The sequence below is a fragment of the Lepidochelys kempii genome, chromosome 5, assembly GCF_965140265.1.
Source record: "Lepidochelys kempii isolate rLepKem1 chromosome 5, rLepKem1.hap2, whole genome shotgun sequence".
Classification (NCBI taxonomy): domain Eukaryota; kingdom Metazoa; phylum Chordata; order Testudines; family Cheloniidae; genus Lepidochelys; species Lepidochelys kempii.
Genome location: NC_133260.1, coordinates 95,446,571 through 95,459,952, shown reverse-complemented (window position 1 = coordinate 95,459,952; position 13,382 = coordinate 95,446,571). Strand labels below are relative to the sequence as shown.

Here is a 13,382-nt window from a genome sequence, read left to right as displayed (position 1 = left end):
CATGAAAAAGACATGAGTGAATTTAATTAAAACATTTTTTGCACAATTTCCACTGCAAGATGACAGTGCCCTACAATTTCTGGATCAAACAAACAAAAGTTCATTTTTAACAAGATTTGATGGCTCCATGGTCTGGCATTGGGATAAAGAAGATTCGTCTCTAAATCACTGACTCTAGCATAGTCCAGGAAAACAGTAATCAAAAGTCATTCAGACAGCTGTTCGGTGGCCTACCTTAGGAGTTGGTGGCTCTCATTAGTTGACAGTGATCAGGCCCACACATTATAACTAGGGCTGTCGATTAACTGCAGTTAACTCACACAATTAACTTAAAAAAATGAATTGCAATTAAAATAATTAATCGCAATTAATCACAGATTTAATCGTACTGTTAAACAATAGAATGCCAATTGAAATTTATTAACTATTTTGGATGTTTTTCTACATTTTCAAATATATTGAAAATTATAGATAATCAACTATAACACAGAATACAAAGTGTACAGTGATCATAATTTTTTTATTACAAATATTTGCACTGTAAAAATGATAAAAGAAATAGTATCTTTCAGTTCACCTCATACAAGTACCGCAATGCAATCTCTTTATCATGAAAGTGCAACCTACCAATGTAGATTTTTTGTTACATAACTGCATTGAAAAACCAAACAATATAAAACTTTAGAGCCTATAAGTCCACTCAGTCCTACTTCCTGTGCAGCCAATCGCTAAGAGAAAAAAGTTTGTTTACATTTACAGGAAATAATGCTGACCGCTTATTATTTACAATGTCACCTGAAAGTGAGAACAGACATTTGCATGGCACTTTTGTAGCCGGCATTGCAAGGTATTTACATGCCATATATGCTAAACATTCGTATGCCTTCATGCTTTGGCCACCATTCCAGAGGACATGCTTCCATGCTAATGATGCTCATTAAAAAAAGAATGTGTTAATCAAATTTGTGCCTGAACTCCTTGGGGGAGAATTGCATGACTCCTGCTCTGTGTTTTACTCACATTTGGCCATATATTTCATGTTATAGCAGTCTTGGTTGATGACCCAGCATGTTGTTCGTTTTAAGAACGCTTTCACTGCAGATCTGACAAAACGCAAAGAATGTACCAATGTGAGATTTCTAAAGAAAGATACAGCACTCGACCCAACATTTAAGAATCAGAAGTGCCTTCCAAAATCTGAGAGGGATGAGGTGTGGAGCATGCTTACAGAGTTCCTAAAAGAGCAACACTATGACGCAGAAACTACAGAACCCAAACCACCAAAAAGGAAAATCAGCCTTCTGCTAGTGACATCTGACTCAGATAATGAATACGAACATGCGTTGGTCTGCACTGCTTTGGATCATTATCGAGCAGAATCCATCATCAGCATTGATGCATATCCTCTGGAATGGTGGTTGAAGCATGAAAGAACATGAATCGTTTGCGCATCTTACACGTAAATATCTTGCAACGTCAGCTACAACAATACCATGGGAACGCCTATTCTCACTTTCAGGTGACATTGTAAACAAGAAGGGGGCAGCATAATCTCTTGTTTCTCTTTGTGACTGGCTGAACAAGAAGTAGGACTGAGTAGACTTACAGACTCTAAAGTTTTACATTTTTTTATTTTTTGTACATAACTCTATATTTGTAAGTTCAACTTTCATGATAAAGAGATTGCACTACAGTACTTGTATTAAGTGAACTGAAAAATACTATTTCTTTTATCTTTACAGTGCAAATATTTATAATAAAAAATAAATATAAAGTGAGCACAGTACACTTTGTATTCTGGGTGGTAATTGAAATCAATATAGTTGAAAATGTGGAAAACATCCAAAATATTTATATAAATGGCATTCTATTATTAACAGCACAATTAATCGCGATTAATTTTTTTAATCGCTTGATACCCCTAATTACAACTCCTACCCCAAAACTAGCACCCTCTTTTGGCAACATCAGCAGAAAGGGCAAGGATGAATTTGTCATGGAGACTGCCTTCTGCTAGGCAAAGATTAGCGTTAACATGTCAGTGTCCTGTCTACACACACACCACACTCCCAAAAAAAACCAAAAAGTTGTAAGACTAAATATGACCAAGAGCAGTTAAAGCAAAGGACTGGGACTCAGGAGATCTTGGCTCTTTACACAATACAACCATGGGCAAGTTGCTTAACCCTGTTCTTAGTTGCCGTGTCTGCAAAAAGAAGATAACACTAACCTACCTCACATGAGGGTGCTGTAGAAGTGGAAAGTATTTTAAGCATCCATACTGATTTCTCCCAGTGAAGCTAAAGGATCAGCTGAGTTTTATTGTCATTTTCTATTTATTTAGAACTCTGTGGTTATAATTCTTGTTCCTTCCTGAAACACATCTTCAAAAGATTTTCACTACAAACCTAAGTGTATGATTTCAGCCCACTTGCACTACAATCCATTAAACATTTATTTGTAACAATCAAATTATGCAAGTACAGTTTGTGGTATAAGATCCTGTAAAGATACCTGGACTATTCCTTTATAAAAGTTTTCAGCATCCTTTTGGACTACTAGATACACTGGTTTTCAGTTTTCACACTGGCAACAACATCAAACTAATTATAGTTATGGAGCAAAAGAGAGAAAGTGTCTCCCTTCAAGTAACATTGCATTTCTAGCTAATCAATAGCAGAAATGGCACTCTGAAGTGCTTAATAAATCCAGTATCAGAGTAAAATATATTTGCAAAATATATTTGTCCAATATTTGATGCCCAGTCTTCCAAGCATGCTAGGTTCCTACAATCACCAGGAATTATGGCATCTTTTCCACTTTTTATGTGTCTGAGTTTTTCTAGCCTTTTAAGTTAGTAGTCACCACTTAGGAAACCTTTTGTCTGACTTCCTGGCTGACACCCATTTACCTAGAAACGTGGGTTGGAATGGCAGTAGGCATTTCTTTCCAGAGCAAGACAATTACTATTAAGATTATAGATTGGAGACGTCAATATTTTTCTTATGATGGGAATACAGAAGAAGGGAAAAAAGCAACTTTCCTCAACTCACATCAGAGGTGTGCAAAATACAGCCCACGGACCGCATCCGGCCCACGGGACTGTCCTACCTGGCCCCTGAGCTCCCGGCTGGGGAGGACAGCCCCGGCCACTCCCACACTGTCCCTCCTCCCCTGCACCCATGACACCGCGCGAGCAGTGTTCTGGGCGGCGGGGCTGCAGGCTCCTGCAGGGCAGAGCGACACTGTGTCTAGCTCTGGCTGGGCAGCGCAGCTGCCAGACATGCTGATCTGAGCAGCATGGTAAGGGGGCTGGGGCCAGGGGTTGGATAAGGGGCAGGGTGTCCCAGGGGGCAGTCAGAGGACAGGGAGCAGGGGGCGGTTGGATAGGACAGGATGTTTGGGGGGGTGGGGGGGAGGCAGGGGACAGGGAACAGGGGGGCATTAGACAGGGGGTGGGGTCCTGAGGGGGCGGTTAGGGGACAAGGAGCAGGGGGATTGGACAGGTCGGGGATTTTGAGGGGGGCAGTCAGGGGGCAGGAACTGGGAGGGGGCGGATAGGGGTCGGGGGCCAGGCTGTCTGCAGAGGCACAGCCTTCCCTACCCGGCCCTCCATACAGTTTCACACCCCGATGTGGCCTTCGGGCCAAAAGGTTTGCCCACCCCTGACTCACATACACATTTTCATCCAGTGCAAAGATTCCACACAGAGACTTTCCATGCTGCTCCTGCTCCTCAATTTGCACTTTATATAGCACTAAGCCACTAAAGGCTGTGAATTATTTAGAGACTGGTGTATGTCTCGGGCACCTTGTGAGGCATGAGAATGGTGGAAGAATGCTTCAGCAACCTGAGTTCACTAACAGTCTACTGATGCACACTTTGGAATAGCTAATTGCTGTTGGAGTAGATCACATTAATTTGAATTGTAAACTTTTTTTATTACTAAATAAAATGTCTGTATGCACGCAGCTTCTAGCTCAATTTTCAAAGGTTAGGGATACTTCATGGGATTACAAAACAGAAATGCCATAATGTCATATGTGATGCCCTTTTGTTTGGTGATGAAATCTCAGCTATGTATCATTGGAAGTTGGTGCATGACTGTGACCTAACTAAAAAAGGACCATCCAACCAATCGGTGCCCAGAGCTATACTTGGATACAGATTCTGTGAATGAATGGGTAACAGCACAGATCTGCACTGTAGCTGGAACACTAAAAGCCTGCTTTATCTTCTGCCGTTCCACTTTACTGATATGAACTATTAGTGTTTTCAATAATTTCAGGATATTTTACTGGTTTAGTTAATATACACATATACACAAACGTACATACATATGCTGTATATCTGAATGAGGGAGGCACCTCCCTTTATTAAAAGACTGAGATGAGGAATGGCTACCAAACACACACAAAAAAACCCTGAAACGGTAACGTGCAAGCTCAACTGTCTGACTCTTCCATGCAACCAGTCCTTTACAAATGACACATCTATAGACAATTACCCCTTTAGTTCAGTCTCTCTGTATAACATTACTTACTGTGGAAACTATCTGCACCTAGAACATTAAAGATTAATGTTAAATCTTTTAAGATTTAACTTGGCTTAACTATTCATGCTGTTCTTGGAATTTCCCCGGTAAGATTTATTTTCAGTTCTTTTCTGATACTGTAGGTGTATTTATTTCTGAAACTAAATATTGAGTCCTGGACCCTGATATATTAAAGCTCACTTCTTTGTACTGTACTTAATACAATCCCTAGAGCATGGACACTTAGTGATCTGCACTGAGAATCTTGCATACATTCTTTCTCAGTATTCAGCAACTTATTTCCTAAATTCATGTCCTCGCTTGGTCTGGATACTGTTTTCTTGCTGTTGGTCTTTGCCAGTCAGACTTTTTATAGACATTAGAACAGCAAATAAAAGGTGGATATTGAAAAACTTCCCATAACTTTATTAGTAACAGCTGTTCACACAATATAGTGTTGAAGTGTGAGAATAGATCTTTTCTGAGAGTTATTCCGCTTAGCAGGGCAAGAAAAAATGCTCAGTCTTTATAGTATTCAGTTATTGTAACAGAGTTAATTACCACTAATCACACATTTACCTTATAATGCTATTTCACACTTTCCTGGGATTCATTTTGCCATGATCACCACTTTATTCCAAAAGCAATAATAGCTTTCCTCTGAAACCGTCACTGCCATCATCCACAAACAAAAATAATTTGAGGGAGCCTATGAGAGTGAGACCATTAGTTCTAAAAAAGGCAGCATTCCCAAATATCCTGAAGCAACAGGTTTCACAGAGCAGCCTTTCCTCCCCTCCCCCAGATACTAATTTAACATTGTTAACTGCAGTGTTGTTGTAGCTGTGTAGGCCGCAGGATATCAGAGACAAGGTGGGAAGAGGTAATATCTTTTATTGAACCAACTTCTGTTGGTGAAAGAGGTGAAAGACCTCTCAGTCCTCATCCTCAAAGAAAATCTGCACAACACCTTCAAAAGACGAGCCTGGGAGCGTAAATTCATAACTTTGCTAGACACTAATAATCATCAATTTGACAGAGACACTGGATTTATGGCTTATTACAACGATCTGTAACCCACTAACTGCCCCTTTTTTTTGCCCTAAGACTATAGAGATGTTAACTGGCTACTTTACTTTGAATGGTGTCTTATAATGTGTTAGTATAATTACTTAGGCTAAACAATCTGTTCCACCTTGTATTTAGCTGTGATGCTCAGAGTACCTTTCTCAGTCCAGAAGAAGAGCTCCGGGTAAGAACAAAAGCCTGGCTCTCCTTCACCCACAGAAGTTGGTCCAATAGAAGATATTACCTCTCCTGCCTTGTCCCTCTAACATGGTTTATGTTCTTTAATGCAAGATGTGCATTTTGCAGTTCTTTGGCCTCTTGACATGTAAATAAAATTATGTCAGTGGGACTTACATGTGCATTTAGGACATGAGCCAACTCCCATTGATTTGAATGGGAATTAGATCACTGTAACAGAAAAATTACGGATACTGCACAGTCTCCTTGTAAACAAGAGCTTCCTTGACAGTCCATTAAAAATTAATAATACATTCATTTTAAAGTAACATCAGCAAAATTGTGCCTTTCTTCTTACCAGATACGACATATATTCCTCAAAAGGGATAGTCATATTTATGCCCATCAATACAGCTCTGCATCCATAATAAAATAAAATACTAATACAAATATTTTTTCCAAAATAGGCTCCGTCTTCCAGCTGTACTTGTAAGACACAGCCTGATGAATATTAAAGTATTTTTCCTTTTAGTTGTAAACACATTTTGTAGTATCTGACTGAAAAAAATATGCAAATGTCCAGCAGGGATTTAAAGAGGCCATTAAATACAAAACCTAAATCACACTTCTGTCTAAAAATGTTTTACTTGTTACTTGTAACAAGTGACACCCAACACCAACACAGAAACTAAACACAAATATTTTTTCATGATTTGTTTGTTTGGTTTTTTTACACTTTCTGCATTTGACAGCCATGTGTGTAGAATCAATTTCGCTATTTACCTGAATAATCAGTTTCTCCTGTTTATGTGGATCTTTCAGAAAGAAATAGGGATGAAAAAAATCGTTAAAAGTAAAACAGGACTGTAAAACCAGTCCCATTTGGCTGGGATCTCAGGAGTAACTATAGTATTTGAAACTAATTTTAACTAATTTTTAAAACTTACTACTAACAATACTCCGCATTTACTGCATATGAGGCTTTTCATGTTGAACAGATTTGAAAATCGTTACCTAGTAAATCATTAAATAATTTAATACTATCGTCCCTACTTTTTAGTTAGGAAAACTAAGGAAAAGAGATGGATCAACTTAAAAGAAAAACAAACAAACCTGTGGCACTGTGTGCGCAGGATTATAAGGATTACTCCAACCCCATGCTCAAACTATAGGGACTTTATTATAGAAATACAGATAAAGCAAACCTCCTCAAAATGCAGTTCAATGCCTTCTGCCAAATGCTGCTCTTTTGAAGATAACAGCTACTAAAGTTATAATCTATGTGATCTTTGATGATCACCAGAGCAGCTTAAATAATACCCTATAACATGCTTTTTAAATCTATTTTTTAAAAACAGAAGTCTTTAGATGGATCTGGCTGTGGGAGGAATTACTTACCTCTAGACTTCTGGTCACCCAGGACCAACCATTTTTAATCTACACCAATGACACTCTCTCTCTCTCTCTCTATATATATATATATACACACACACACAATTTCTGTTTAAGAATCTCTTTCAGTTGTTTGCCTTATTCTGGCCAGCCAGTCAAATCTGAATTTGGGCACAATTTGTTTCTGAGCATCTTAGTCACTGAAATAAGCATACTATGAAAAATAAACAATGTGTGGCTGAAACAGCAAGATTTCAATAGTTAGGCCAATTTATGTATAAACAGGAAATTCAATTATGTGAGATTTCTCCCAAATCTCATATTTAATACTGTTCACATTCTAAAGTGCCTATATCTCAGCAATATAACACACCGATTGCTATTTACTGCATCGTTTTGTACAAGGAACTGCAATACTGTCATGTTCTATTTCAATAAACCATGTGTAGCAGTTAAATTACATAAAAAATAAGTTTCAGAGTAAACAGCCGTGTTAGTCTGCATTTGCAAAAAGAAAAGGAGGACTTGTGGCACCTTAGAGACTAACCAATTTATTTGAGCATAAGTTTTCGTGAGCTACAGCTCACTTCATTGGACTAACAAATTTATTTGAGCATAAGCTTTCGTGAGCTACAGCTCACTTCATCGGATGCATTCCGATGAAGTGAGCTGTAGCTCACAAAAGCTTATGCTCAAATAAATTTGTTAGTCTCTAAGGTGCCATAAAAAATAAGGGATCCAGATTGTATCTGTCAGAGATGATAGTGCTACCATACACCAGTGTAATCCACTCTTGATTTAATGGACTCACCTCCTCCTTAAACACTTTAGTGAAGGTCAGACATCTTCATTATCTGAAAGTCCTAGATTTTCCATTTGGATCTCTAATTTAACTGACTTATGTATCAAACTGCATGTTACCAGATAGATCTGCTACTGGATACTCATCTAAGGAGGTTCAAGAATGTTTTTCCAGTTAAGGTTGGCTGCAATTTATGCTCACTCAACTGGCTTAATTTCCACATGTTTCAGTTGATAGCATATGAAGAATGCAAGTGTTTTGCTAAAATCACCTATATTTTTGAAACCTCACTTCATTTTAGAGACCTGCTATCTCAAATGCAGAGAACATCTAAACCTGGAGAACCATGCTTTCAGGGTGACATAATACCAGCAGGTCTAAATTAAAGCAATGAGTCCCTCAAACATTTAATTTAGCCAACTATCAGAGTTACAGAAGGGCTAAATTTTGTTCTCAGATATGCAAAGAAGTTCCCATTGAAGAGAATGGTAGTTGTCTTTATGTACGTATAAGGGTAGAATTTGGCCAATAATGGAGGCCTTTACTTCTTAGGCCCACAGCTGGCTACCACTCCCCAAAGAGAACTCCCACTTTTGACAATGGGAGTGGTATGCAAAGAACCACCATAGCATATGGCACTTAATACTTACAAGATAAACAATAAAATAATTTTATAGTTAACGGTTTCCAATATATTGTTATAAAACATAATTCCTTCTGCTCAGCCAATAATAAAAGTGTTTTTACAGCCAAGAGCAAAGAATAGATGAATATTAACTTTAAATTCTGAAGAACTGTTATAAGGTTTTACAAAACGTTCAACAGAAATCCAGAAAGAATTTGGAAAACACAACAGATTAAAACCAAATAATTAGAAAACTCAATTTGATCCAAAATGTCCTTAATGTTACAGCTAATTTGTATTAGCGAGAGGACTGTTTTAATAATACATTTCAATACTCAGTTCTGGAGGCTAGCTGTTCCAAATTAAAATTATAAGAAATGTTTTACCTAATTTTAAAAACAGCTCACAGTAGACTGACGTGCAATTTAGTGTCTGAAACTGACATTTTAATATTTAATCACTTAAAGCGTTTACTTTTAAAGTAATCTTTTAAAATTAATCCTACCATGAATTGCAATACAAGTTTGCAAAACAAGCTACAACATTTGAAACTCATTAATCTAAAAGAAAATTAAATTCATAATCACCAGTATACATAATGTACAAAGGAGGCTATACACAATAAGGTGAATGTGATGCAATAACTGTATACTACACAATTGGGAGGGAGAAATATCTTCACATTGCAAAGAAACACTACAATCTCTACAAAGTATGGGGAAAAAATGCTTCTCTTTCCAACCATGACCCAGAAAAATGCTTAATTTTCTCATATTCTGTATTATACATATGAGTTTGTATATGCTTACAAAATTACATATACACAAGTAGAAGAAAAAAAATAGATCCCACACCTGCTCTTTATAATACATATTGTTCATAATAAAGTAACAAATAAAGTCAAAATAATGGGCTGTTCTGACAGTTTCTGGTAAGCACAATGTCTATTACAGAAATTCATACAATTTTATATTAAGAAATACTTATAGAAAAAGGCACTTTAGAAAATGTCATGCTAGGCCACCCAGGAGCATAAATACCATTTTCAAAAGCACCTAACCCACTTAGGCTCCTAATTCCCAGGGTACTTTTGGAAATGGGACAGAAGACCAAGTAACTTAGGCACTAAAGGTGGGTCAAAGTAGCTTTTGACAATTCTACCCAAAGCCTATATAAAATAAAATGAAACACAATTTTACGTATCGGGGGGAATAGGACACAGTCAACTTGCAATTAATTAACAAAAATAGTTTATGTAATTTCAAATATTACTCCTTCTCTGAATCTCACCAGTTATTATGACTTTATAATGACATTTCCTATTTTTAAAAATTTCTCTCTCTCTCCTTGCTATATGAAAGACCCACACAAACAACAGGGAAAACTGAGTGACTATACAGGAGAAGCAGTGGGAGTGACTAAATACAAACTGCTGTCAAATACACAAAGTAAGCCAACTGAAGAAATAGTTTCCCCCTCAAATCTGTTTCAGTACAGTAATTTTAGACCTGGGTCCTGAGAGCAGCTTTGTTCAGGTAGATCCCTGAACCTGCACTGAACCTCAGTGACTTCAAGGGGAGTCTGCCTGCACAGAGCTCCTTGCAGGATCAGAACCTTAGGTGTTAATTGTGACACCAGTATATACACCATTAACAGTCACAAGCATGATTTTTAAGTTGATAATGTCCTTTAATTAAATTCTACTGTTTTAAAAGTAGTTCAGTAAAGGCTTGTATACACTAGGAATTTCTAGAGTCGTGTCTTTACAGTGGTGCCTATGCCCGCTGTAGACGCATTATTTTGTATAAAGCAAGGATTGCATCAGGGCAACTTCTCTCAGTTTCAAGTAAACTACACCAGTGCAAGCTCACTTTACACTAATGCAGCACATTAACACTGAAGGTTTGCACTGTTGTACCCACATAGAAAAACCCTGAGCTTTCTCAATAGTTCTATAAATTAATAGCTCTCCCGACCCACCTATTCTTGCTGAAACCAACCACCTTTCACTTGGCCTAAAATAATGCCAAAATTAGGGCCCAAGACTGCCATGAGTTACACACATACAGTACTTAACTTTACAAGTGAATGGACCCCACTGAAATTAATGAGATTACTCATTCATTAAGTTAAGCATGTGCATAATTGACGACAGCACTGGGGCCTAACTCTCTGAAACTATATACATTCATAATTTAAATCCCGCCCCTATTCTGGGAGCACACAGTGATTCCCCCCAATAAATTTTCCTCTTCCCTAAAATATTGAGCAAAATCCTGTAGCATTATTTCAAAAAACAAGCAAAATGCAGAAACAACATAAACTTGTACTAAAAGTCGAATATGACAAAAAAATTATTAAATATGTTAAGTCAATTTCCATAAACTAAAGCAAATGCAAGCTTATATACTTTATTTCACCTCTTTTCTGAATCCTAAAATAATCACAACGTGAAATTTAATCAATCAAAACTAGGCCAAAATCAAATAGGCAGAGCAATTTTTACCGCCAGTATTATCTCCCCCACTCCTGATCATTCTTCCACACCCATTATTACAAGTATAGAAGAGAAAACATGTTAATAAAGGAAAATTGCAAATTAATTTAAAAGACTATGTCTGAACATATTCTTTCCCATGTTTTACTTATTTTGATCCAGCTTTAACTCATTTAAAAAACAATTTACCCTGTATCAATAACAATCTTTCTATACAAAACAAGATAGCATATTTGCGCTACAGCAGACAGTACACATCTTTTGCATGTGATTTATTCAGTTTTATAACTCCACATACACCAAGCTCTCGTGCAGACATTTTTAGGCCCTGTTAGTCCAAAGCACAAACTATATCCACCACGGTAACTATGCATTATATTACAATGAACTGGTCATGAGCTTTTTTATTATTATTTTAATTCAAAAGACTTATTTCAGTATCAACAAAAAAATAGAGAAATGTTGCTTTTTGTACATTAGCTATGATTATATGACAATAACTGTTGAGATTAAGGGGAAACTGTATTGCATACTGTAAATTTATTTCTTATCCAATGGGTGGATTCCAAAGATATTCAAGATGCTGTCATTCTCCAACATACTGTAGGTTATTAGTTTCATGTCTTTGTGTGTTGTTGTTCTATGAAATTAGCCTATAATCTGAGTGTAACCCTCCATCTCAGTTTACCTCATTAAATAAAAATCACACTAAAAAAAATAAAACCAGCACCCAGCAACCTTTCTGAAGGCTCACAGAACAATGTAGACATTAAAGCCTACCACCATCAATCTGCAAAGCAACTCCGCCTGTGAGTCGTTTCATTTAGCAGCTTCCTTGCAATTTCTCCCTTACACCCACCCCCAAATGTATTTGCCATTTATGTTCTCTTTTCATCTCTCTGTCACCCACCAAGCCCTATCCCCTCTCCATTTTTGGAAGGCCAGTGTCTCTTCCACATCAAATCACCTACAGGAACCAGAATCTCTGAAACCAGCTGCATATGTATTTGCAATACATGCCCACGGATATATACCATGTAACATCGTGTATTACAGATATCTGTGCGCACACACAAACGTATCTCCACCACCACCATCATCCTGAGAGTCCGAATAATCATGTAGATTGGAAGCACCCGCGGAGCTAAGGCAAGGAAACTGAGTGTAAACTGTGTCCTCCTTCCCTCCCTTCCCCTCCCCCGCACCCACGATCAGATTCCCTTTACTTTCATACTTATCAATGGATTGATACAATGTACACACCGTACCCAGACACACACAGGCCTGTCTACTGCATAAGTGCCTACATGCATGTGCAAGGCTGCACCCCCAATGGGCACCGTGTGTGTGTGTGTGAGAGAGAGAGAGAGAGCAGCAGCCGGGGCTGAGCAGCACCCGGGGCAGCCGGCCGGGCAGGACTCACCCAGCAGCAGCAGCTTGAGCTCCCGGCGGGCGTCCCGCTTGTCCCGGCGGAGCTGCCTCTCGATCTCATCGTTGATCCGCCTGGCTTCTTTGGCTTCCTCGCTCAGGCAGCACGCCATGATGGACTCCAGAGTCATTCTTCCTAACTGGTTCAGACACAACCCCCACCCCCCGAAAACACACACACGCACACCCCGCACCACGGAGCGAGGGAGGCACGCGCCCTCTGCCTGCGAGCCCCCACCCGGGGACAGCAGAGCCAAGGCCGGGAGAGCTCTGGATGCTACACCCAGGGAGGAAGAGAGGCAGAGAAAGGGTCCCCCCCCCGCACCCTATCTCCTGCCTCTGACACTCGCTGGTTCCAACTCCTCCTCTTCTCTAAATCATGCACCAAACAACAGGGAAGCATCTACCAGAGCAGCAGTGCCCAGCAGAGAGGAGCGGCCCCGCACCCCACTCTTTTCCTTTCCTGTCTCCTGCAGCTACAGTCCCCAAACGTCCCTTGTGAATGACACCCGCTGAAATCCCCCCACCTCCCTCCAAAGCAACCAGCCCCTATTGAAATGCTAATCGCGACTAACCCCTCCCCCCCTCCACACACACATTTTCTTGTCTCTTCCCCCACTCCCTGACTTGAAGATCATCAGATGCCCCAGGGGGTGGTTTTGCTTGTTGCCTCTTGGAAATCTCTGAGTTTGCTTTGCTTAAGGTCTTTCAAGTGGACTTTTCTTCCCAGCTTTCTTTGGAGTTGAGGGGAGAGGGGGGTCTATTTGCTTCTGTCTTGCAAAGCAGCTGTTCTTCTCGTCCCTGCCTTTCCCTTTCTGTAAGGAAGCGAGAACGGGTAATGCGAGAGAGGAGGAGGGAA

General features: G+C 39.1%; 1 protein-coding gene across 1 annotated transcript in view; it reads right to left on the bottom strand.

Annotated features, from left to right (window-relative positions):
* LOC140911645 (guanine nucleotide-binding protein G(q) subunit alpha) overlaps positions 1-13,041 on the bottom strand; it is a 230,941-nt gene extending 217,900 nt beyond the window's left edge. The window contains exon 1 of the mRNA XM_073345099.1: positions 12,519-13,041. Coding sequence (XP_073201200.1) covers positions 12,519-12,654 — 136 coding nt within the window. The 5' untranslated portion in view covers positions 12,655-13,041. The remainder of the gene's footprint in view (positions 1-12,518) is intronic.
* Between the last annotated feature and the right edge of the window lie 341 nt (positions 13,042-13,382).